The sequence below is a fragment of the Sturnira hondurensis genome, unplaced genomic scaffold (genome assembly GCF_014824575.4).
Source record: "Sturnira hondurensis isolate 20B ecotype Veracruz unplaced genomic scaffold, ASM1482457v3 Scaffold0007036, whole genome shotgun sequence".
NCBI lineage: Eukaryota > Metazoa > Chordata > Mammalia > Chiroptera > Phyllostomidae > Sturnira > Sturnira hondurensis.
The window spans coordinates 3,925,204-3,952,918 of NW_028079667.1; the positions used below are offsets into that span (position 1 = coordinate 3,925,204).

Genomic DNA, 27,715 nt, shown 5'->3' on the forward strand with positions numbered 1-27,715 from the left:
CCCAAAGAAAGTACTTAAGAGACCTACGTCAACAATGCTAAACACGATGTCCGTGCGTACGAATTCCCAGAGGGCTTTCCCTTTTGTTTAGTCCGTGACACCAACTTCCCAACGCAAACCCGAGTCCTACCCACTTGACTACATGCTTCATTCTCATCTCCAAGTCAGCATTTTCATGTTAACTCTCTTTCAAACCCAAATTCACAAGCCCTGGTTTTTTTTAAAGAAATACTCTTTAAATAAATGTAATTTGGGAAATATGACACGAAGAGAAAGGAACTGTGAGAGGAGGCTAATGAGATGAGGCACATGCCCATAGAGCCAGCTCTGAGACCATGCATCTGGCTTTGAGGCTGTCTGTCTAAGGTTACTTCACCAGCACGACGTTAATTATTTAAGTGAGAGAACAGGGGGAACCATCACCACATCTGTCACCCTCACACAGGAAAAACCTTCATTCATTGTTGGGCCAGATGTGTTTACTTGAAATGTAGACTAACTAGCTACTTAATGGGTTTGAGTCCGTAGCCAAAAGATAATTAGGCAAGTAAATTAAGCATCAGTCACCTTATAGGGCTAAACTGTTTCAATTGTGTTGATTTTAATCCAATCTCAGAAGAGAGCTCATCATCTGCAAACGTATCTGAAGAAAATTCAAGGCAAAGAAAAGCTCCAAATTACTTGCAACATACTTAGTAGAACAAATAATGATGTCCCCAAATGCCCACATATTAACAAATAAATATTTGCCCAGTGGTATCATGCACTTGATTTTTTTAAAAAAACTAAGTCAAAAGTAATTATTTTACTTTGGCTGGAGTGGGTGGGAGTGGTGGAGGGGGGAAAATGGAGGAAATTGTACTTGAACAACAATAAAAGAGAGAGAGTGAGAGAGAAAGTAATTATTTTAAACAGAGCTCCTTCCCCAAAACAATCTGCTCGGTGGTGGAATCCTAGCATCAAAAGCCAAACAGACGAAGACGTCTCATGCCTGATATTCATTATACTCTATATGCTTTTTTAAAATCACATCTCCTGAATATTTAGCCTATCTACCAATCACTAAACATTATCAGCAGTCTCTATGGGAGTTTCTTCAAAAGGAGACTGTGCCCAAAGGTAAATTTTAAAGAAAATGCTTCAGTATCTGAGAACAGGCATACTGCATTTTATAATTATTTTGGAGTAGAAAGTAAGGTGTCTTCCTTAAATAGACATTATTATTAATAAGCCAAGATAATTACCTGCTCTCTTAAATGGCATTCCTTCCGAAATAGGAATCTGTTCATTTTTCTCCTGCCTGATACAGGTCCCTGCCCCACAACAACCAAATGCACTCTTTTAACTGTTTATATAACTAGTAAATCAAAATATTTGTGAAAAATATGTTCATCCTTCAGGTAACAAACATTGAGCAAATCTCCTGTAGGTCAGACATTGTGTCAGCTGCTAGAGATACAGCAAGAAACAGGCAAACAGAATTCATTCTAGCAAAAAGGAGACACAATAATAAATAAACGCTTTGGAGGAAAACAAAAACATTAAAAGGGAATGGAGTGCCAGACAAAGAAGAGGGAAGATCACATGATTACATAGGGTGACCAGGAAGATCTCTCTAAGAAGGTAAGCTCAGAATAAGACTTGAAGAAGAAGAGTGAGCCACGAGGGGAAGAGCATTTCAAGCTGAGGGAACGAGTGTAAAAGTACTACTGTGAGAGCAAGCTCACGTGGCTAAGGAATAGCGAAGAGGCCAGCATGACTATAACTGAAAGGGCAAGAGAAGATGAAGTGTGAGACATAGGGAGGGTCAGAACCTGCAGGCCCTTGTGGAACATTGCAGTGACTCGACTTTCACTGGGAGTGGAGTGGGGAACTCATGATGGAGGATTTTAAGTGGGGGAGTAACATAAGCCAATTTGCTTTAATAGGGTCACTCCTGCCGAGAACAGATGCAGAAAATCCAAAGGAAAGGCTAATACACCAGGCAAGAGATGAAATCAGCTAGGATGGTATCAGCAAAGGTGGTGGGGAAGAATTGTATTGTGAATGTATTTTGAAATTAGAGCTAATAAAGTTTGCTGATGGTCTGTATGGGAGAGAAATCAGTAATGAATTAAAGGTTTCTTACTTGAACAACAAAAAAGGGTGGCACTGCCAGTGGTTAAGATAGAGAAGACAGCTGTGGAAGCAGATTGAGGGGAATGATCAAGAGGATCAATATGGAATTATAAATTTCTTAAAATAGGACCAAACATCAAGTCAATAAATTTACCATGGCTAATACAAGATATGATTACCCAGCAAGTCACAGAGTCTCACTTGGGGTTGAGATGGCTCCAGGCAGAACGGATCTACTTCAAATTCCAAGACACAGTCTAATATAGCCATAAGCATGTTGTCAGTAACAGCAGATTCTTAGATGACACAGAAAATGAATTTTTCTTTTTTTATAGAAAGAAAAAATGATTCTGAGAGTCTTGCCTCTGTAAGTTATATTACGCACTCCTTTAATCAATGCAAAATAGAAAACTGATATTGCTCTAACCTACTCAGATGATCACAAGTGATGTCCCACAGGTGCCTTGAATATGTTTGCATCCACAGAAGTTGAGTGCTCAAGTAAACTTCAAACTACTAGATTCTGTTGGGTTCCAAGGAGAAAAATATAATCTTCACTCTCTGAACACCAATCCAGACTTCGGGTTGTATATTTTACTTTCCTCTGTTCTAGGTTCAAGACCAGTATACAGTGTATCCTGTATCTTATCCATTATCATAAATATATTGCATCCACTACCGTTGGGCTAGGGAACATTTGAAACATGTCCAGTCATTTTCTTCATAATCAAATGGATAGAAAAAAATCATAAGTGGGAATACTAAATTACTAGCAAAATTAATTGTACATGATTAAAATAAAGGTCTTCTTCCAAACTACATATCCCTTATTTTAATCAGTTATCATTACGGTCCATTACCACACTAAAACATAAGAATATAGACCTTAATGGGACTGAGAAACACAGCACAAATATTTCCCAGTCTGAGGTGTGCCTTACTGAGCCACTTTCCTTTTTAACTTTAATCTTAATATTTAAAAACTATAGTAATTAGTCAAAATCTCACTTTGGAACCTATGTGTATGTGCATGTGTGAATTTAATACATTGAGGTAAAATATTGGCTGTGGCCCTGATTATTTAAAGGCTCTAACAATACTTCTCAAATCAACCTAGATAAATATTTATAGTGTTTTTTAATCAACAGGTAAGAAGTAAGATGCAACAGACTTTACTGTTTTCAATGTGCTAAGAGTATAGTTAAAGTACTAACCAGAGTGGTTTGTTTAGGGCTTACTACTTCATGTTCAATCTGTACAACAAAATCCAATAAAACAACCGATATATATCTGTCACCATTTCCTAATCATCTGGAGCCAAAATGTTTTTGAAATATTTTTAGTGAGGTACTCACTCTCCAACTTTACTCAGGGCCGGTGCAGGACAAAGCATAGAATTCAGCTCCACACTTACTGGCTGTACACCTGGAAAATAAAATGCCACTGATTTGGTAAAGGGTTTTATAAATCTCATAGTTTCATTAATGATATGAAAGCTATAAGGCAATCAGAGTTCAAGAGTGGAACAATAGCTATGTTAGCATGAAAAAGCAAAAAACACTCATTTAAAGAAAGAGGAGATGAAAAAGAAAGTAAAAAATAGAGATTATAGCATGCCTCATTGATACATAATATTGGTAAATTATAAATCATGACTTTTATTACTTAGACTAAGTTCATACATTGAAGACAGTGTAATATTATCATCTACTCCCTCAGTAAGTCAAATATTTTAGATTTTTTAAAGCTAAATGGCATATATGTATTTAAAAGCAGAATTTTAAAATGATAAAGGACACATGGACAATAACTAAGGTGGGAGGCAGAAATGGGAGGGAGGTGGGGAGCACTGGGGGCAGGGCTGGGAATATAAGACAGAAAACTGTACTTGAACAAGAATTAAATAAAATAAAAATAAAATAAAATAAAATAAAATGATAGAGAAAAAATGTCCAAAGGAAAATTAATTTATTTCAAGAATTTAATAAAACAGTTGTGTCTATAATAAAAAATACAAAATGCTTAAATTGCCCTTGTAACTTTAATAATAGATGAGAAAAATGATCTAGACTATAAATCTTCAGAACAGTTATTGAATGGATAATCCTAGAATGGGAACGATGAAAATGCAATCTGAGTCCACTTATTCATTTGAATATTTCCTTTGATAAACTTAATTTTATGTAGCTTAGTGTAAGGTATGTTTATAGTATAATCAATTCAGCTATGTGATCAAAAGGAATTAGGTAAAGCTAATTCTTAGATACAGATAACTACTGATAACTGTTTTTTTCTTCAATTGTGGAAACTCCTAGGAAGAGAATTTGTTAAAGAATATTATGATCTTGCCTTACCAAAATGATCTTAATAGGAAATAAAGGAATTCATTATGACATTTATCACGCTGAGATCATCACCACTTGAATTCAACAAACACATATTGAACAGTTACTGTGTGTATAGACCAAGCTGTGCTAATTGGAGTGTTTAGTACCATCAGATAAACAGCAAAATTGGAGATGAACCTCTCGACAAACAATTCTACCAGAGTTCAGAGTTGTAGCATATATGCCTTCCAGTATAACATTTTAGAAGACACAGTAATCATCAATGAGGAAAAATTGTCTTAATAGAAACGCAAAATGCTGAGAATACTAGCGTCCTTTAAGTGGATGTTTTCTCAGAATGAAGATGGAAACATCATACTCATCTGCTTTTTTGAAAACCAAGCTAGGAAAACTAAAACCTGATTCCCTATATGTGATTATTATCACATATTTAATATGTGATAATATCTAGTGCCCGCTGGGTGAACACTGGAGATACAAAATATCTTTAAGACAAAAAGTCTGTCTCAAAAAAAGCTAGTTGACACATTATGGTGAAACTATTTAGATAGAAAGCAAGTGACAATACAATAAATAGAGTAGTCCAAGTGAGATCTCTAAACGAGAGTGATAAGAAGTACATAAATCCAGAAAAAGAGGCAATTAAATCAGATAGTTGATACAGTCCATGTGGCGCAGAGACAGGAAAACTGGGTTCAACTGTCAGCTCTGCCCATTATTAACTGTGTCACCACAAAGAAGTTATTTGACTCTTTCAGCCATGAGACCATCTATCATCTGTATGATGAGGTTGCTCAGAATGGGGCCCAGTATTCATTAAGCTGTGAATAAACATTGCCATCATTGAATAACTACCCAATAATTACTATTATTTGTATTACGGGACTGCATTTCTTTTTCCTTTGTTAAAAAAAATACAGCAGAATTGGTTCCAGTTGGGGAAAAGGAGGAAACATCGATGCTGACTTTCTGTGCAGGTAACACAGCAGCATGCTAACAGGTGTTAGGTAACACAGGTATCAGAGCAACATAAAGATTCTGGGGACCTACTCTTCGTGTAGGTTTCATTCACTGTGTAAGTGCAGAGCACGCTGCCACTGCGACTGCCCAAGTTGAATCCTCTTCCCTTCAAAACGATTTGAAATTCATCTAGAAGTAAATGGAAAAGTAAACATTTTAATCATTGCTTTATGAAAAAAAAGAAAAAGAAGATGTAACTTGAATGTATCAAGTTGCATAGAATGAATTTTCTTTATACTATTCAGCCAACTAATAGCACCAAAGAAGAGATGGTCATGTTTCCAACTCTACTTGCTTTCTTAGACCCTTTAGGGAACGAGTGGAGCTATTATTCACTACATCGTGGGGAGGCATCTTTATTTTTTAAATAAAGTGTTTTCCAATAGTGACCAAGATATCAGAACTAAAGCATAGCAGTCATTCCCAGATACAGACCATACAAACTCCCCCAAATTCTATCCTTAGGAAAATATCAGCAGAAAGGAAACCTCTTTGTTTACTCTACTATCAGGTATTAAAGTATAAAAATGTAAAGAACATTAATTATTCCTATGTCTTAGTTGTTAGAACTATCATATGTTGTATTTTCTTTAATCTACGACACTCCATAGTTCTTCTTTAATAACGCCTTCACATTACTAATCCCCGTTTCATTTTTTTGGTTGCATACAAAGTTATAACTCCTCAAAAGTAACATATTTTAGACTACTAATAATCTATAGCCAGTCACTAAAGTTGATTTAACTTGTTGTACTTTTAGGTCTACAGTAGGAGCAATCACTTAATGTCAGAGAGTGAGACAATATGCTGGAAAAAATACTTAACACCTAATATCTTGATTGGCAACTAAATGTTTGCTGCTTACCTGCAAAATGATAAGTTATGACTGTTTTAACAGTGATTGCCTCTCAGTCCTCTTAAATAACTCCTATCTAACGTAATCTAACACACAGCGAGTAACTATGGAAGGAAATACTGCAATGCCACTCTCCATTAAGAGTGTTTGCTATAAAAGGAATTCTACTTGTAAGTTAAAATAAAATGCATGTAAGACTTAAAATATGGCTCAGTAAAAACAACATGAGCTTTAACACAGCAAATACTGAACCTGTGCCTGCCTCGGTTTCCCCATCTGTGAACCAGGGATTATATAAAAGTGCTGGGATATTCCAATGCATGACTCCTCTTCAACATCTCAGTAACCATTGGTTAGGAGACTACCAGGTGCAGAACTCAATACCACATTTTGCAGTCGGGAAGCTCTATGGTAAATTACCCAGCCCCACCAGACACAATATTTTTTCTTAAGTTAAGTTGGGTTAAAATGAACTACAGGTCAGACTCGAAGAGGAAATAGAATAGTCCAAGGAGAATCACACCCTCTTTGGATAAGGATGGCTTTGAAGTTTCAACACTTTCTTTTGTTAACATCAGTGATGAAGCCACTGGCTTCCTCCCTGTCATGCAGCCGTAAGTCACTTCCTTATAAGCCCTGGGCTGTCAGACACTGCACTTTGGCCAGGTTATCAAAGAATGGAGCTAAAAATCTGCATGTACATGATTGTTCGTACAATCAGAGAAATGAAAAAAATTCAAATTTTATTTCAGTTGTCACAGGAAAGGTCTCAAACATGAACTAAATATACAGAAGATTCTAAAAGCCTGTCACACAATATGTTCATTATTTAAAATAACATTCCAATCTTAAAAATTTGAATTTAAAATAGAAATATTTCAAGGAATTATTTTAAAATTCTTACAGAAAAAGATGCCAAAAAAGTTAATTTTGCTATTCTCTTTCCAACATGAGTTTCAAATCATATATTTTAACTAGGAAAAAATACATTTTCTTACATGATATTTTTAAATTCTAACCACTTACCCCCAACACATACACTTGAGGGCTGCAGTTCCAGGATTTCAGTGCATGACTGGGCTAGTATCTGAAAAGGAAATAAAGGAGACAAAGATATCAAAGTGAATTATAACATGTGAAGTCCATTAGAATATTGTTAATAATCTTGAGGTCCTCCCTTTAACATCAATATACAGCAGAAAAAAATCTATTAATGGTCACATACACAGTTATGAAGCTCTTAGAAAACTTCTGTGATGTCTTTCATATAGTCTAAGACTTCAAAGATTCCGTAGGAATCTTTATTTGATCAAACACAGATAAGAACAGATAAAAGTGAGTGTTGCCTCCAAGTCCATAACCTTGGCTATAAAAAGGTAAGTAAATCCTGGTAGCCATAAATTCAGTGCTGGATTTTTCCCACTAGGCAAAAACAAGATAGCAAATCAGACTTTCTGTTCAATTTTTCTAATTTAATGTTTTCTAGTAAGAGGTTCCATATAATACTGATAAATAAACACTTCTTTGTGGAATTTCTATTTGAGTTTTCAGCCTCAAGTCCCATGAATGCTAATACTTCTTATATGTAACAGATACTACAGTTGCAAAACACAGGCTCCTCATATGAGGCAAATATTATTCTCAAAAACAGAGACTGGCCCTGGCTAGTGTGGCTCAGTGGACTGAGCGCTGGCCTATGAACCGAGGGGTCACTGGTTTGATTCCCAGTCAAGGCACATGCCTGGGTTGTTGGCCAGGCCTGCAAGAGGCAAATGATCACTGTTTCTTTCCTTCTCTTTCTCCCTCCCTTCCCCGCTCTCTAAAAATAAATATATAAAAATCTTTTTAAAAAACCCCACAGACTGCACTCTCTCATTCCCAGAGCACAGAAACACAATGGTTCTTCTCAGCGAACTTGTCCTGAAAAACAGAAACCACCATACAAGGCACAGGGCTACAAGTGGAAAACAACAATGATGCAATAAGCTGTTCCTAATGGACACACAATCCTGTCTTTATTTTGGGAACTGCTCTGCACTTCATTATCACAAAGTCAGACAAATTCCAGATGATCTTTGGACAACATTCCTTTCTTGGCAGAAGTTGAAGACAGATGATGTACGTGCAGTGGTTTCTAGCATCTCCTGCTCATAACTAGAACAGGAAGGAAGAACTGTAGCAGGAAGGAAGGAAGAACTGTAGCAGGAAGTAATGCCTTCAGTGCTCTATTTATTAACAGTGAAAATACAAATTGTCAGTTTCTGACAATCGGCTATGTCAAATCAGGGAACTTTTGTGGCTAAATATGCATCAAAATATGCACTTTCTGTACTTTTTTAGATTGTTTCCCTGTGAATCCACTTTTCAGCTGGTGATGAGAGAATACATTTAGTAAAATTTGATAGCTGAGAAACTCGAGATGAGGTCTATTTAAATGCAGAAGTTACCAAAGAGATTTCGCAGCACCCAAAACATTTCAACACCCAAACACCTCCTCTGGGTCTATTATATCTCTTACCCACTGAGGAGTGAGTACCATTGTTCAATTAAGAATTGAGCTGAGAATTGAAAACTGTTGTCAAAGGCTAACATGCCCTCTTGGATGGGATGTATCTCAAATCACTAACATCTTTTAAGTGTTTTGACATGATCTAGATAACAAGACCATAAAGAACACAGAAAAAAATTGGGGGCTGAAGGAATATGGATGTATGGTTGCCTCTCACGTGTCCCCCACTGGGAACTGGCCTGCAACCCAGGCATATGCCCTGACTGAGAATCAAACTGTGATCCTCTGGTTCGAAGGCCCGCGCTCAATCCACTGAGCTACACCAACCAGGGCAACCTAAACAACAAAACAAACAAGCAAGCAAAATATAACCAAAGACACTGAAATAGAGAACAGACTGACAGGGACCAGAGCGGAGAGGGGAGGGAATTTCAGGGGAAAAGGGGAAGGATTCACAGGAACAGGTATAAAGGACCCATGAACAAAAACTAAGAGGGGTGGAAATGAGAGGGAGGTGGGGAGCACTTGGGGGTGTGGGTGGGCTGGGATGGGAGTAAAAGACAGAAAACTGTACTTGACCAATAATTAAATTAAAAAATAAATAAAACATAAAAAAGGAATATGGACGTAAAAATGTTCCAACTAACAACAACAACAAAAAGGCATTATAGCTTTAGCTTTGGCCAATCTGAGATGAAAGTGAGAACAATGAGCCACCAAAATGGAAGGTCAAAGGAAAACACAAGCCCCCAAATCTGCTTCGTCTGGCAGCACTTCTGCAAGAATTTATTTCAAAACAGATCTTATTAAGGAGACTCTGTTAATCTTATTAATGACTCTGTCATTTTTAGCCACATCTCTGTTAGAATCACTAAAAAAAAAGTTTCAAGCATCGGAAAAAGAGAGTGGTTTAAAGATTTAATCTATGGGAAATAGACATTTTTTAAAGTTTCTTGGAACAAGGCAAATCAAAAAGTTATAAAGAGATTTTATAAAGGATCATGATGTCAATGAATATGTATCCCAGAATGACCTATGTGATTTTCTGAAATTATGTTGGTTTTCTCTTTCCTACCAATATTGACCATCATTAAGTTAGATCTCATAATATTTAAGACAAATGTATGTGTGTTGACTTCCTCTTTCACTTGAGGTAATCTATCAAAACATTTTTAAAAAGAAAGTTTCACTAGAAAGACCAATGAGCAATTCTGCTTCTGGAGGTCTCCTTAAGACTGAAGGTTAAATACCTCCAAGTATCACTGATGGTCCACATCTCTGAAACCAGACCCTGTTAATGCCCTGCAAGGTATTCTGATTTTAAAGAAAAAGTTCAAGATCATTTAGCAATCTACTTTGTACTCACATCTGAGATTTAAAAATCAAGTTACAGCCTGGACTGGTGTGTTTCAGTGAGTTGGGCATTGTCCTTCAAAATGAAAGGTCAACAGTTTGATTCTTGGTGAGGGCACATGCCTGGTTTGTGGCCAGGTGTCCAGGTGGGGGAATGTGAGAGACAACCAGTCAATGTTTCTCTTACACATAGATATTTCTCTCCCATTCTTTCTCTCTCCTTCCTCCTTTCTCTAAAAATAAATAAAATCTCTTAAACATTTTTAAAAATTTACAAAAAGAAAAACTCACAGTACATTAATTAAGCAGGGGGAATAGTTAAAGGTTGGTTATATCTTGCATTAAGTTGTATAATATACACTTATTCTAATTTAATGTTTTCTAGTAAGAGGTTCAATATAATACTGATAAATAAACACTTCTTTGTGGCATTTCTATTTGATGTCTCAGCCTCAAGTCCCATTAATGCTAATACTTCTTATGTATATATACATAAGAATGTATATACATTTATTTATACTTATTTTAATAAAATGAGTTTCACAGAAATGAGTTTCACAGAATTGAAAAGTAACTCGGATAACACATTCATTTAAAGGTAAGCAGGTTAGACTGAGTCATAAAATTGTTATCACCATCTGATGTAATGCATTTGAATTTCCCACAGACCATTATCTGCCCTTCTCTAAAGTTCATTTTCACCTGTTAAATTTCTTTGGACTTCATATCATATTGTTTGAGTGGATGAATCACCTCCTTTATCAGAAGACAAACTCTGGGTGTAGAAATGGAGTCACAGTAAACTGCACAAGTCTTCCGGGACCAGCAGGTTGTTTCATATACGCAACCCATATTTTGGGTTGTATCAACCCAAACATGCTTAGGGTCTAAAGACTGAATGTGTGAATTAATGAGAATATTACAGAGATCTAGTAAGGAAAGCAACAATCATATTAGGACAAAGACAAGGCAGAATAAAGTTAATCTGTATGAAAAAGCATCTAGCCCTTCAATAAATTGTGAAGATTGGAAATCCAGGAATGTGTAATTTGAAACTAAGTTAACCAAAACCATTTCCAAATGAAAAATAATCAAAGACAGAGAGAAAATGTGGTAGGGTAAAAAGAGAAAAAAGAAAGTGTATGAATTCTTAGAAAATAATATTTTTCTTTGTTTTTTTTTATCTAGTTTACCATGTTCCTATTTTAAGAAAACAACTAGAAATCAAAGTAATTTAATATGCATATGCAAAAAGTTTACATCATTAAAATTTTTTAACAGTCAGTTCAATAAATACAGAATAGTCCATAATTTATTTTTACGAAGTAATTGTACAAGATCAAACGTTCAAAATTTCACAATGGGTCTATAAATAAAATTGTCATCACTAAATGGCAATGAACAGAGAGGGACAGATATTTTAAATGCTCTAATAAAATTTTCCCAAATTAAATACTTTTATTGATTGACTGAGCACTGGATGAGGTGTCCTATCTGTGACCACTGATTCATTGCATTTCGTACTCTGCACTTTCATCATTTGTACAACAGAGGATCTTGTAAGGATGTGTATTCAAATACGTGGTGCCATCTGTCTTCATTATATCCCAATAGAAACAGAAAACAGTTTCCATGAAATGGTCAGCCTTAGTTGACATCAGAGAGAGCTAAGAGCCCCACAGACCAAATTTAAAGACAAGCCAAATACTACTAATACAATCAGGGCACTTTAAGTCATGTTGGCACTGGATGCAAAATCGCACCATTTGAGATTTTGGAATGTAAAATATTTATAAATTGACAATGAACTTAATGCTCACATTGAAAAATTATGCTCCTGAAGCACCAGTTTAACCAGAAGCACCAGTTCACTCAAAAAGTGATATTGGTATTATATTAAGGAATATTTATAAATGCAAATATGTACCTCATTACCTAATCCCTACTTTTAAATCCTGAAATATTAATATGGATGACAAAAGTCAAACTTTCTAAATTTAGTACAAATAGCAGTCAAAAATTCAAACAAATTTCTGTGATAATCATAATTACAATCTGTTGCACAACTACTATGTCCAGAAACTGTGCTATGCACTTTATATGAATTTCTTCTGGAGTATTATAAATACCTACCATTATTATCACCATTTAATACATGAGGGGACTGGGGCTTACAGAGATTCTTTTTAGGTTGCCCTAGAACACCTAGGTTCACAGTAGCAGGGCCAGATCTCAGCAGGTCTGAGTCCAAAGCCATCTTCTGACCAGCACGCTCTTGACAGTCTCAACCTCACACAACCTAATAGCTGACCAACGAGTGAAATTTAGCTTCTCGTTTGCCTGGGCTCCTTTTCTACTATTAAAAACAATAAAAAATCTGGGTTATATCGTATCTTCATATGTATGTCACTAAGCTTTGACTTTGGGGGGGAAACAGATTTTATAAGTTTGTTTTAAATCTTCTAGTACCATTGACTTTGAATAAATAAAAAATTTAGATAATCCTATAAAGTAGTAATATATATATATACACACACACACACGTATGATACTGAAATGCATAGGGCTTTCTTTCTTTTTATTTATTTTTCTCTATTATCTTACTTTTACACTGGCTCCTATTGTAAATTTGTTTTATACGGATAAAACACTTATCCTTTTTACTTCTCACCATCATCCAGAACCTAAAGACAGGCTACATCAGAGATTCTGGCTCTCCTTTGGGGAAACAGCAAGCATTTGGAAAACTAAAATTAAACTGTGTTTAGAAAAATTAATTTGTTTTTCAATCTAAGGGCACACTTTTTTCATAAAGGTAATGACATCAGTGGCATTTAGTTGTCATAGTTCAAAAACCCTAGAACCTGCCTGAAGTTCTGGAAACAGAAAGGTCATTCTTAGGTAGAAGGCAGAAGATTGGGGCTTTTATTTTGTTTTATTTTTTTTCCTATTTATTCTGGACACAGGACTGACTTTGGGAAATTTTTTAACGAGGAATAAGTTAGTGTTAATCCCTCCTCACCCCCATTGTCTCACACGGATACTTCCTTTCTAGACCCAATCCTGTCTAGGTTTGCCTCACCTCCTAAAATACTCTATTTCTTTCTTTCTTTATTTTATTTATTTATCTTAGAGGGGAAGAGAAAGAGAGAGAGAGAGAGAGAGAGAGAGAGAAATATCAATGTATGGTTGCCTCTTGTGCGTCCCCTGCCAGGAACCGGGAACTGGGAACTGGCCTGCAACCCAGGCATGTGCCCTGACTGGGAATCGAACCACGATCGTGTGGTTCGCAGGTCCGCATTCAATCCACTGAGCTACACCAGCCAGGGCTAAAATACTCTATTTCAATGTAACTGTTCTCACTTCACCAACTCATTCGCACTAATACAGGGTGAGGCAAAAGTAGGTTTACAGTTGCGAGTATGCAAAAAGTTTATTTTTGTACTTGTTTATTAACTATTGTATTGTTGTCCATACAAACTGTAAACCTACTTTTGCCCTACGCGCTATGTGAATGTGAATATGTGAACTGATGATCTTTCAAACAACCTAGATAGGATTATATCTAGGAAAAATCAAGAGTATTTTTTTAGCCATAAAAATCTATACATGGAAATTCAGGCAGCATAACCACTAGTAAAGCAAGCGGTGCAAGCAGTATGAGAGAACATGTTTCCTAAAATGAGATGCCAACATTGGAAGATGCGGTCTGCCTACACGTGTGCCTGCAGGAGATCTGCCCCCTGCTCCTTCTCTTAGTTTCTTTCCCTCCTGTGTTTGTGAATCACAGGGCACTTTTCAACCGGCAGCTGCACCTGCAGGGCACAAGTTGGGTAGGAGGTAGATGTGTGAACTTCCAAGAGGGAGAGGTCTAGACAGAGAAGCTGTCTACTGGTATACAGAGGACCATCTGCAAAATTTGTATTTATAATCTAGTAAAAAAATCTATAATAGAAAAGATGTTAAAATACATAGAATTCTAAGTTCTAGTACTTTGTGTAAAAAATGCTACATTCCAGCACATTGTTGCAAACTGTGAATAAAATACATAAAGATGGTTTATATATTTACTCTCTATAATAACAGTCACTGTCCTCATCATCAAAACTTTGTCCTATTTAAAATGTATTTGTTTTGAAAGCCCCCTTTAACATGCATGATTAAAGGCTGCCATATATTAACATAAGAAAGTTAAAAGCCAAATGTTTTCTCTTACTAAATTCAATGATACCCAAACATCTCTAACATTTAAAAAACTTAATAAAAAATTCAAGCTATTCACCATAGCAGTAGTTGTCTAACACTGACTTTGGGTACATAAAACCACCACAACAGAACACTACAGATAATTTACAGGCACCCTCCGTGTGTCCTTAACAGACAGAAACTGCTCATTTTCATGACATACAGCACATCAGACAGTATCAGCAGGGACGACAATAAAGTCTAAAAAGCAAGCATTCCATGTTCTGACGTTCTGAGCAGCTTTAAGCACTCCAGGAGCTCATCCCAAATATGACAGATTCCAAGGTTAAATCTCACAAGAAAAAAATCACTGAAACAATAGTTTAAAGCTGCCCCCCAAAATGGAGTGCCCAGTCATTTGCCACACATGTGCATAAAATAAGCAGTTTAAGCAACTGGGAAGATGTTTCTTACCATTTTTTCTTGCTTGCTTTTTACCTTTCAATACACAGATTTATAATTTTTATTTTCTTTCTGGCTGCCAAATATATTTATTTGGCAACGCTACCAAATATATTTCCCTCTAAGAGGTAATACTTCAGTGAAAAACAATGGTAATTTGTAATCACATGTTTTGGTTGAGTTCATTTTTAAAAAATGCTTGGAGATTCAAAACACCAGTTGCTCAATACAGCGTGTTCTGCACCGACCCATTTCTAAATATGGATTCTCCCTTCCTCCACAAGTGAGCCAATAGTACAAGCACAGTGACAAATTTCTAAACACACTTTTACCCAAAGAAATCTGGGGAAGAATGTAAGTTATAATCATTGCCTTTTACTATTCTCAGCTCTAAACATAACAGATACAGAGTTCTGATTATACTGTTGGTGAAAATTGTGGGAAAAAAAAGCCCAAATGACATTTAAATTCCTCTACATTCACAATTGCAATTTTTACAACAACTCATACTAGCAGGTCTTCCTTCATGATGTTTTCTACAACATGGAAATATGCCAAAAAGGACTGTGATTTGAAAAAAGAGTTCATCTGCCTCTACTTTTTTTTCTCTTTTCTTTTGGTTAGTACAAACTCAGAATGATCATTTTGTGTTTTCTTAAAAGATTAATTGAATTTCCACAAAAAATGCGTCGAAATTATGGGATAAAGTAATAATAAATGTATATGTTTTAAAAACCTAAAGACATTGAGTCCCAACATGTTTCTCACTCTGATGCACATCTTACTTCAAATTAGTCCTATTTATCCCTTCTCTTGTTTTATTAACTAAAATGTGAAATATATTTACCAAGCATTCTAAGTCTATTTTTGTTCCATTTGATTTTTTCAAAACTCCAGAGTAGCAAGTAAAATATTTTCTTGTGCAACAAAAATAGAAAAAGAGCTTTATCAGTTTTTCTATTAATTTTACAATTGAATATATATACCTAAAAACTGTGAGCTCAGAAAAGTCAGAGGTACCATATGCACTTTTATAACCCAATATCCAGAAAAGTATCTTAAATACAGTGCATATTCAATAAGTGTTTCAGAATAAATTAAAAATTATTCTTAATAAAATAAAGAACTGCTTGCCCTGGCTGGTGTAGCTCAGTGGATTGAGCGCAGGCCTGTGAACCACACGGTCGCGGTTCCATTCCCAGTCAGGGCACATGCCTGGGTTGCAGGCCAGTTCCCAGCAGGGAACTCATGAGAGGCAACCATACATTGATACTTCTCTCCTTCCCTTCCCCTTTAAAGATAAATAAATAAAATCTTTAAAAAAAGAACTACCTTTAAAAAAAATAACTGCTTTATTTTATTAAATATTCTGCTTTTCAAGAACAGGTGAGTCTCTAAAGGTTGTCTCCTTTTGTAGCCCTACAAATGACTATTAAGAAATAAACACTGGGTACCAATTTTGACTATGTAAACCTACATTACCAGTTAAGCTTTCTCACAAAATATCACAAAGCTGTAGTTATTTATTCGAAGTGATTTGACTTCCTTAGCCTACAATCCCAACCAACTAAAGAAAAATAATGAACAATGTTAGTATTAAGTAAAATTATTGTGTAAATACAAGTAGAGCACTGGATAATGATTATCAAAATAACATTGTAAAATTTCAGTGAATAAAATGAATAATTTAAAGCAAATTTTTTATTTTTTTAGTTCACTGGAATTTAGAAGAGAGGGAGTACCTTATTAGAATATATGTCAAAAATATTTTAAATGCATTTGAATACATTAAATTATAGTAGCCATTAATTTTCTTTTCTACCCAGAACACTATTTTATCTTTAACACGTCTATGAACTGTGTTTCTGTTTCTATTGGGGAAATTATTCTTCACTCCATGTGGTCCTAGTGAGGTTATGGATCAGAATGTCTTCTATCCTCTCTACCTTGCTCCCGACCTCATGGGAATGGCAAGCTACTCAAGCTATTCCACACAATGTCAACAACATAATCCGCAGAGGAATGAGCCCTTGACCCAATTGCGTTCTTCAGGGTCCTAATCTACAACCAAATATCCCGAAGTCCAGAGACAATAGCTGTTTCTTTTCAATAGGTTTGCTAACTGAAGACCATGTAAGCCTGAAACCATTGACAATTACTTCATCTGACCCTCATCTGAACAAGGAGAATGAGGCAAACAGAAGCACAGGCAAACTTTACAAAAGAAGAAGACCCTAAGAACATGGATTGATCAATTCCCTGGATCCAACTGCAACTGAGGCAATTTCCTCCTCTGGACCATCCAGTTATACTTGTATGTGCCAATAGCGTGTTTTTCCCCTTAAGCTAGCACGAACTCGGTTTTTGTAACTTAAAACCAAAGACCTTAATCTAGTGGAATATAAATAAGAGAATAAAATCTAAGTTATATGGAATCAGAAGTCAATTAAAAATTAAGCATTTCCTGCCCCTCCATTAAAAAGAGTTGCTTTTCTTAATGCTTAAATATACCATAACTCTATTATAAAAGTAAAAATACTTTCAAGCGTGGATTTTATTTACTGATAAATTTGAATTAAGCAAAGACTGCTTACCAATGCTATATTACACCCTGGGTATAAAAAAAAAGGAGAGAAATACAATCCCAACCTTCCTACCATTAATATGAAAGATGTCATCATAAGGCTCCTCATCTACATTCAGTACTGAAGATTCTTGGATAAACAGAGGTCCAAAGAATCTGATTTATACTGAGTCTTACAGTACACCCAACCCTGCTTAAAAGGTATCCTAGAACTCATTTACAATTTTGAGTAAGTCCTGACAGTTTGGTTGTTTTTCCTATTAATATATCTATAGAGTTAACTCAGACTTTAGGTTTTTAATCAAACTGATTTTATAATTAGAGATTTCCACAACTAACCAGTCAACATTCATAGTAGAGCCTGCTAAAAATTACTTAAACTAAGGTCTTATCTGAATGTTTACTAGGTACACTCTTCTAGGGAAATGTTTTACCTGAAGAGGAAATGATTTTACAATGTCTTCTCATTCCATTAAAACATAGTTTGATACCTTTCTTAGATATTAAAAAAACAGTAACACAATAGACATTACTGAGAAAAATAATTTGGCTCCAAGGTCCAGTGAAGTTTCTATTTCCAGCAACAGGAATGAAGTTACTTTTGAAATGTATGTTGTACTATTTTCCCTTTAAGAAGAACCTGTTGTATTTTTAGTTAAACTTCCTATAAGCATGAGTGACCACTCCCTTCCTGTTTCTGTACCTGGACTTCCCCACTAGGAACTAGGGACTGGACCATCACCTAGGACACAGACTTCTTAACTCTTTTCTATCAGGGTTATTTATTAAACCAGCTTCACAAGTGATCCATCTCTTCTGTTTAATACTTTCTGAGGTACTGTATCAAAAAAAGTGTGGAAATAATTGCAAAGAGAAAAACATCCATGGCCTTGTTTTTAGGGAAAAAAGGAAGGAAGGAAGGAAGGAAGGAAGGAAGGAAGGAAGGAAGGAAGGAAGGAAGGAAGGAAGAAGGAGATTTTCCACAGAGCATTTTGATTTTTATTCTTTCCATATTTTTTTGGAATCTTGATTTTTTAAACTTTTTAACGTTTTCTTCCACAGGACTGCATTATGAAACACTAATCTAGAAACCACGTGATACTCACACATCAGTCTGACTTATACTAGTTTGAATATTTTACTTTTAAGCAAAAGTCCTGCCTTCACCTCTCCAAGAATTCAAAAATAATTGTTAAACATTCTGAGATGTTAAAGATAATCTAAAGTGGAAAATAGAAGAATTACATCCATGTGTTTGTGAGCAGTGGGAGAGAAGAAAGAACAGGAGGAATAATGCCTGAGGTTCTGAAGTTCTCTGACTTGAGCATTTCACTGGACTCCCACATCTCTACTAAGGAACATCTCCACCAGGATTTCTCCCGAGGCCCAACTAATCATCTATCTCTAGGCTTCTACCCAATTCCAGCTTGTCTTCCAACACTCCACGACCCTCTGTAAAAGCAGCTTTCATTCACTGTTTCTAGTCAGTCATCAGGCGGACAATGCCCAAGTTACATTTGACCCACTCTTTTTACTTTTTATTATATATCCAGTGAGGTCTCAAGGTCCGTAAACTTTTTTAAGCTTTTCCATTTACCTTTTTATTTCCAGTGTCACTGCTACCACAATAACACAGCAATAACTAGTTGCCAGCTGGTATTCACCAGAGCCTTCAGAGCCTGACTCAGCAAGAGAAAAGGGTTTCATACCTACAGCCTCAGCCCTACCCTGTCCCTGACAAGATTCTGACCTGGACAGAGAATTTATTAGTCATTTCCCTCAAGGTACTTGGCCTAGTTTTATTTCAGAAGACCTAGAATCCCAGTGCCTGAAATAAGCCCTGAGGAACTGGTATCCATTAGGGATGCTCTTTCCCCCTTAACAACTTAAATTTCTGCTCCAAATCACTAATTAGCACCACAGGTTCCCCCACAAGAATGGTGGCTCTTTTCCAAATGCAGGGTCCTAAAATTGCTCAGAGCTTTTGCCTTGGGAATACTGAATCTCCTCTCCCAGCTGTTGACTGGGTTCTAGGCCCAAGACCTCAGGATTTAGAACTAGGGCACAGCCAAATACCTGGCTTTAGGTAACTACATCATCTAGGAATCTTTGTTATTATGACCCACTCGCTAGATTTGATCGTCTCACATATAAATGCCATACCCAAATCTTGATTGTTCAGAATGCTGGCCATCTCTCTCAGAGGACGGCTCTACAGAAGAATCAACACACTCCATCCTACACGGTACTAGCTTTGTGCCATTCTTAGCTTCCTACCAACTGCTTTAAAGGTCAGCCCTTCTGACTTAGATCATTCTTAAACACTATCTCATTTAATTCACAAAACAACCCAATGAAACAGACATCATTATCCTCATTTGACTGATAAGAATTTTAAGACTCAGAGAGATTACATTATAGAATATTCAACAGGTCACCGCTAGGCAGTGACAGAACCGGAACTCAGTCAGGTCTTCCTATTCCCAACTGGACTGTCTCCACCACTGTATTAGGTTTCCTTCACTATATATCACAAAAAATTATTGCAAGAGACTCTGAATACACCTTTCCATCTTCAAACTGTCCTGTATACTATTATGAATATTATTCCTAAACATTCACTGCTATCGTATAAGTTTCATGTTTTAAATTAACCTTCCATGGTCTCCTTATTATTTATAAAAAAGGGACAATTCCTTGCCCACACTCTTTGAGGGTCTCCACTATCTGGATCCAGTCTAACAGTCAATGTTGATACCCCATATCCCTCCACAATCCAGGCCAAGCCACACTCCCTCCTGCGCCTCAGCTATCCAGCCTAGTTGTCCCCAAAATTATGTTTCTTGTTTCTAATTAAATCTATTCCAACTGTCACAGTCCAAATCCCACCACGAAAAGCCTTCCATGACTTCACCAAACTTAATCCATCCTTCTGTTACCTTTCACCACGTTGGCATTTTAACATAAATTGCATTATGGGATTCCTTTGTCTCACAAAGGGGGGCTCACTGAAATCTCGCTCCTCCAAATCCCTGCACTTTATAATTCTTTCAGGGGATACCATATTCCAAACTTCAAATTATCATTATTTTCAAGCCCCTTCAGAGCAGATAACTTGCCTTATTTAAGTGTGTGTCCCTTCTTCCAAGCCTAACATGATGCCTCTACGCATAGTAAAATCTCAATAAATGAGTACATAAAAGAATAAATTAGACAATGGGGAACGAAGAGTGAAAAAGAGGAAAGATTTTTTTTACCAGTACCTACTTGAGATAATTAATTTTAAACCTTCATACATGCTAATTAACATTGGAAATTAAATCAGTATTACAAAAACTGTTGCATATCATGTTTGCCTGGAGAGAAATCTAAAATTTTTGAAATAATATATTTGCCTCCCAATTAAAATAGAACATTAAAATGACTTTCTGAATCAAGTAAATTTTTCAAAATGTATTAAACTGTTAACAGGCAAAGTGTTCATAACGAAGGCCTTTTTCGGTCTCCTGCTTTTGAAGTTATCATAGATTGAATTACTATGGTGCTACTCTTCTTTTAACCCCAATAAAGAAAGGCTCCAAAATGAAACTCCTGTGCTTGACGATTACGAAGCTGATTCTGCACCAACTCTGTATGAACACAATGTGGCATCTTACACAGTGAGGGGTGCGGCCCATCCCGGTCACTGGATTTCAGTGGGTAAGAGAGGGAGGACGAAAATCAAAAACAAAACAGGAAAACCATGTTATCAATTTTTCTCAATTAAAGATTAACTTTAAATAATGAACTGATCATGAAAAAGGTCAGATCTATTTAAATAATTTCTAGCAAGGAAAGAGGATCAATTTAGCAAATATTCTGCTTTCACAGTCCCAAAGATCTGGAAGGCTTAAATGTTTAGATTTCTTCCATTTTGCTTTGCTTTGTAGAAATGCAATCCATGCACAATTTTTAAAATGTTTTATACTTTATTTATTTATCTTTAGAAGGGAAGGGAAGGAGAGAGGAAGAGAAATATCAATGTATGGTTGCCTCTCGTGTGTCCCCTGCTGGGAACTGGCCTGCAACCCAGCAAGAGTGCATATATCTTTACGAATAAATGTTATCAAATTTTTGAGTAGCTACCCAGAAGAGGGATTGCGGGTCAGATGGGGGCTCCGTTCTCAATTTCTTGAGGAACCTCTGTACAGTTTTGCACAGTGGCTGCACCAGTTTCCATTCCCACCAGCAGTACATGGGGGTGCCCTATTCCCCACATCTGCTCCAACATATGCTAAGTCTTTCAACATGACTCGCTCAAGCTAAAGTCCATCAATAACTTCAGGAAAGAAAGACTAGAGTTAGATATTCCATTCTAAAGGTTCCCTAATACAAATTTTAAAAAATAAAATTTCACAACTAAATACAACAAAGAACAACAACTTTTTTTCCTCTGATAGTTAACTACCAATTTCTTAAAGGAGAACTCTGTAGTCATAACCCATAAAGAGTTTTGAAAAGGCAACTAATTACCTGGAGAATTTTGAATTAAACATTTTATATTCAGAAAAAATATTCCAAAGGGAACAACTCAGTGAGGATTTTTAATATAATTATTAAAATAATTGAGAATTCCCAAGCACAATAAAATTCTATTTAAAATACAATCTATTGATTTATTTATTTATAGGGTCAAATTATCCTCCATTTTGCAATGCCATCCATATTCCTACACAGTTGTATTTATTTTGAATCCAGCTATTAAAATACTGCTTTTTTCATAAAAACTAAAGACAATATTATATGTAAACTCTTAAAATATTTAAATCTATGTTCCATTCTGCATTCACACTTGGCCTGTCCACTAGAAATACTATGTGATAGAGCCAAATTGTTTTCTCTGAAAAATTCCATCAATTAAAAAAAAAGTCTACATGATACTAAAACTAAATTCAATAAATCTCACTCTATATTTTTAAAAAACATGATCTTTAAAGAGAAATTTTAATGCCAGAGCCAAATATCAGAAGAAATTGTGATTTTTCCCCCTTCAATAAATACCTAAAGATTAAAGGAAAAGCTTTGACTTAGAGAATATTATATTATTCACTTGCATTTTAGGATGATGTTTACCCAAATATCATAAATACTTAATAGCAACTGTTCCTAGTGCTTCTAGCAAAACGCAGTAAAATGAAACATAAACCTCAGCTGTGAAAGCCCAGGAGTTTTGCTTTGCATTTCATCATTTCACTTTCCCGTACCCTGCTCAGGATAGCCCAGATTCTGATGATCACCAGAGACGGCTCAGCTGAATTCAAAACAGAAACGTTATGAGCTCCAATGAAACGATTAATCATGAAAATGGAAAGAACAACAAGAGCAGTCGAACATTCGGCCGGTGGTTCAAGTTGCCTGACTAACAGCTAGAAAATACCATATTGGAAAGAAAGTAATCACACATTCCAATCCCAATTTTTATTTTACATTTCTTCTCTAAGGCCTATAAAACTCTCCAGATATCAAGATGGTGAGAAACTCCATGCTCAAATGGTGGAAGCATCTAAGATGCTTTATGAAAATCTTAAACTTGAAATCACAAACCCAATCTCACAGAGCTCAATTTTCAAGAATTAATACAAAATCTAACAAACAAAATCTAAATCTTTAGAATCACACTGTGTTTGCAGTACTGAGCAAATGTCTTTCTTAATCTTTTTCTTCCAGATAATGACTATCTGAACTAGATATCGAGATTACTTCTTACAGTTTAAAATATGTCTGAAATTATGAGCCTTTCTTGCTCCCAGAGAAATACTCACAGAATTAATTATTCCTTTAAGAGCCTGAAATCCACCTTTGACAGGAAAAACTTGTTCCTTGGAATCAGCAATTCTTTCAAGCTTTAGAAAGAGGAGGGAAATTTAATTAAGAGGTGGTTGAGACATATAACACTTTATAAACTTCGTTTCATTTTAATTATGTTCTTTTGAAAAATTATACCACAGGATTAACCCACTTGGGTAGCCTGGCAGAAACAGAAGGTGATGGTACCAGAGAAACGCTAATGTGTCACAATGACATGAACTGAGATCAGCCACAGCCCCTTTCCATTGACCTCGAGTTTCAATTTCAAACCAGTATGAATCCCTACTGGCTATAAATAAGCAATTCATAAGAAACAGAAGTCTTAGTCATGCTCAACCAATAATTTAAATGTGAAATCATTTTATGAGTACAAAAAATGTTTTTTTTTTAATTTTTAAAGATTTTATTTATTTATCTTTAGAGGGGAAGGGAAGGAGAGAAGGAGAGAAATATCAGTGTATGGTTGCCTGTCATGAGTTCCCTGCTGGGAACTGGCCTGCCACCCAGGCATGTGCCCTGACTGGGAATTGAACCGCGATCATGTGGTTCACAGGCCCGCGCTCAATCCACTGAGCTACACCAGCCAGGGTCAAAAAATGTTTTAAATATATAAACTCTTAAAACTTCATGAAAAATTGTTTTTAAGGAAAATTATTAAAGATTTCTTGGAAGCAAACTTCACAAATCCCTTCACCCCTAAGGATTTAGTTTTAAGTCAAACTAAAACACCTAAATATGACTGTCATAATAATCTTGTCAGTTGAGTTAAAGAACCGGAGTACTCATATTATTTTAACCCAAACATTTGTCCAATATTAGTTCCTCCAAACCAAATAAATATTCTATAAATTTTGAGTTTTGTTTTCAGTAATGAAACCAGTCAAAATCAGAAATTATTAATGAAGGCATACAAGAATATGGCCCTTGTTATAGAAAATCTTTAACAATTAATGTCATAAGTCATCAATGAAAAGAATTTGATAAACTGTCCTTAAAACAATTATGTGATTTAAATTAAAGTTTGAAGGTTGGCTGTGCTCACCTGAGCTTGTTCAAAGTCAAGGACACCAACACAATAAACTCTAGCCCCAAATGACCTGGATGCCTTTGCCTACGGAGAGAAACAGAAAGAGAGGTAGATGGAGAATGAGAGAGGCAAATTATTCAACTATCAGGCTACACAGGCAGAGACACACAGCAAAATACACCGGGGTGTAAACCACAGTTTCAGTTCAATACTCACTCACCTCTTTCTCTGCATATGATGGCACCAGACCGTCCAGCTTACCATCTGTCAGAGCAATTATGATACTGGAGGTTTTTAAGCCTCCTGCTTTCTCAATTTGTTCGTTTGCCTGAAAATGAAGAATAATTATCCAACTCACAATTTAATCTTAACTTTGAACCAACATATTCTATCCAGTTGAATCAGTAAGCCTGACAAAATCATAATATTATAGACTGGCCTTTGAAACATGATATTTATTTGTGTTAACTATTTTGTTTGAAATATGTATGTATTTATATTATAGAGTAGTTACTATTGGGTTAAAATGACATAGATTTTTAGCTTTGGTTGACTATAACCATAGAGAAAATAGAAAATTCCTTAAAAGGCAAAATGGCATCTAACCTTTTCATACTACCATGATACATAATGTTTCCTATCAGCCTCATTCCTGGAACAACTAAAAGAATTTAAAGATTTTTTTTCTGGGACAAACATGTAATGGGGTCTTTCGGTTTTACCAGAGAGTTAGAAACTATTTCACTACAGCATTAGAAAACAATCTCTCCCGTGCACATAAATGGAAAAGAACTTACTAGCTTCAGTCCTTCGTGGATGTATGTCTCTCCTGTTGGAACAACGTGTTTTAAATCTTCCAAGCCTTTACTGATTTTGCCCCTGAAAATAATGTTTTATAATATTAAAATAAATAAAAATGAGCAAAGATCATAATAAGCACTTCTCAAAACTATGGTCACATTGCAACGAAGGCATCTTCAGTAAGAAAAGGAAAGATGAGCTTTGAGGGTGTATAGCTCTTCATACATTTTGCCATGTTAATGAGTATTTAGTAATGTCTATTTTAACTACAAAAAATTACTGACAGTGTGAAATGTCTTGAAAATCTAAGCATATTCTAGGCATTTTGAGATGAGAACAACTATCTTCAATCATATTCATTTTACTGAATGCTAAGGAGTACACATGTTCCTTCCTCCAAAAAAGAAACACCAATGATTGAACTGGTCAGCTTAACTAAAAACGTATTTCTGGAGCATTTAACCCACCTCCCTACAGGTTGAAAGTTTTCTTTGTTATCTTCAAATTCCTAAATCATGTTACTTAACCATGTACTAATGAAAATTAATATTTTCTACTCTTTCCCAGAGTCTCATGAGGTAGGCAATTTTGTAGCTCCTTCTCACCCATCCAGACACCAGCTCATTCCCTTGAATATTGTGGATACTTAACACATATTTGATGAACAAATAAAATAATCATTGGAGATGAGTAAATAAAAGAATAAATGGATGAATCGATGGATGACCATGGATTCCTCAGAGGAGCAATATACTTAAAAAGAGAAAGAACCACAAACTAATCTTTTTCATCAAGACCAATTAGTTGTCCCAATGGAGTATGTCTAAATAAAGTATGACTATAATATTAAGCTATTTTTGTATATGAGTAAGAGGAGACTCATTTTTCAGGTTATTTAAACATAGGTTCCAAAGACCCCTTTAAAAAGAAAAATAACCCACAAGAATCTTGAGATAAATACAATAATGTTGCAAAAACAACCCAAAATAAACTCAAATCTTATTTTTAGACTGTTAAATTTAAAAGATCAGAAGAGATCTTAATATATCGTTTTCTGAATTTTATTTTTTAAATAGAAGCAAAGAAAAATACCTTTCTAAATAAAAATCTTAAAATATTAAAGTATAGGGCTTTAAATAAAACATAAAGAGCAGTCACACTATTGAAGATGATAGATGACAGATGAAAGAATACTGAAATTTCATTTTACACCAAAAGATGATAAAAAGTGTATTATCTGAACAACAAGGAACTCACTGGATTTATACACAAAATTATATACATATGTGTGTGTATACATATGAAAATACACTATTGAAACATCACAAATAACAAAAATTATTACTTTGTCATACTGTAATTTTGAATATTTGAATAAACGAGTCATTCACCAGATCCTCACTCATATTTTAAAAGTAACATTGATTATATGTTAATATTGTAATGAAAATTATTATCAGACAGGTTCTCCAACTCAAAAACTTTCCCCAAAACACAAAACAACTTTCATAGTATGTTCTTAATCTTCCCCCCTCCTCACTCAGTCATGTCTACTGACAACACATGTTGTCTCCTTTAGTACTTGGTTTAAAATCTACCTCCTCTGCACCTCTCTCTAACTTCATCACACTCTCTTTCCTGTGGTGCCCCAAACACATGCATGTCCAACTTTCACTACAGTGAATAACTTGGTCGCTGAAAACCATTCTACTTTAAAATAGTTTAACTAATTCAATTTCATATTTTCACTTCTCAACAAGACTAGGAGTTTAGAGTGGCTGGCCCCATGTCTATTGCATATAATGTATCTCCCTACTCCATTAAAATACCTTTTACAAAGTAAGTGTTCAATAAATTTTTCAACCTACCATAGGAAACAATTCATAATTCCACAGATGATGGAGTAAATCACATCATTTACAGCCTTGTTTTATCTAAATATTTATGTTTAGTATATACAGAAACAACTTGAAGCTGATTTTGTCTGCATACAGAAAAAAAACCCAAATATTTGGTGCTTTCCAAAAATGAGTGGCAGTGTGTCGTCAAGCATTAATGTTTGCTGCCAAAAAGAAAATGAAAAAGACAACTGAAATTCAAGTTTACACAAACAGATCTTGCATGGCAAAAACTGCCTTCTCCATTCAGTTCAGATTCAGCTCACCATTACTCCTGAGGGCCAGACAACAAAAGCAGAAGACTCTAAGAAAGAAGAAGAAGAAAAAAAAAAGCCTTTGCCAAACATGGAATTCGGAGTCTTTTGGGAAGGTGGAGGGAGCTCTGCCAGCTCATTTCCCTGGGAGAAGCAGAGCACCTTTGCTTTTCTATCCGTACTCATTCCTGCCACCATAATATTTTAGGGTGCGCTAAATCTCCCCATTACTTCTGCATAGTCATCCCAGGAAAGGTGTTTCTGGCTCACGTCAATACCATCCGCACGTGCGAGCCCTGGTTGTGCTACCTTCCACACAGACAACTCAGCCTGTCGGCCTCTCCCCCATCCACAAATGTCACTTTAAGGAAAACGAAAGCCAACACAAGACTGGGCAGATCTCAGGCCTTCAAAGGATCTCAGCCACTAAAAATAAGTTCTAAATTTCTCGGT

General features: G+C 35.6%; 1 protein-coding gene across 2 annotated transcripts in view; it reads right to left on the reverse strand.

The window, feature by feature from the left end:
- Positions 1-27,715, reverse strand: part of ANTXR2 (ANTXR cell adhesion molecule 2) — a 153,923-nt gene that overhangs the window by 110,668 nt on the left and 15,540 nt on the right. For both annotated transcript variants that reach the window (XM_037051028.1, XM_037051027.1), the window contains exons 4-10: positions 25,107-25,188; positions 24,530-24,637; positions 24,325-24,393; positions 23,237-23,317; positions 7,369-7,429; positions 5,517-5,615; positions 3,474-3,543 (exon numbers count right to left, since the gene is read on the reverse strand). In XM_037051028.1, the coding sequence (XP_036906923.1) occupies positions 3,474-3,543; positions 5,517-5,615; positions 7,369-7,429; positions 23,237-23,317; positions 24,325-24,393; positions 24,530-24,637; positions 25,107-25,188 (570 nt within the window). The remainder of the gene's footprint in view (positions 1-3,473; positions 3,544-5,516; positions 5,616-7,368; positions 7,430-23,236; positions 23,318-24,324; positions 24,394-24,529; positions 24,638-25,106; positions 25,189-27,715) is intronic.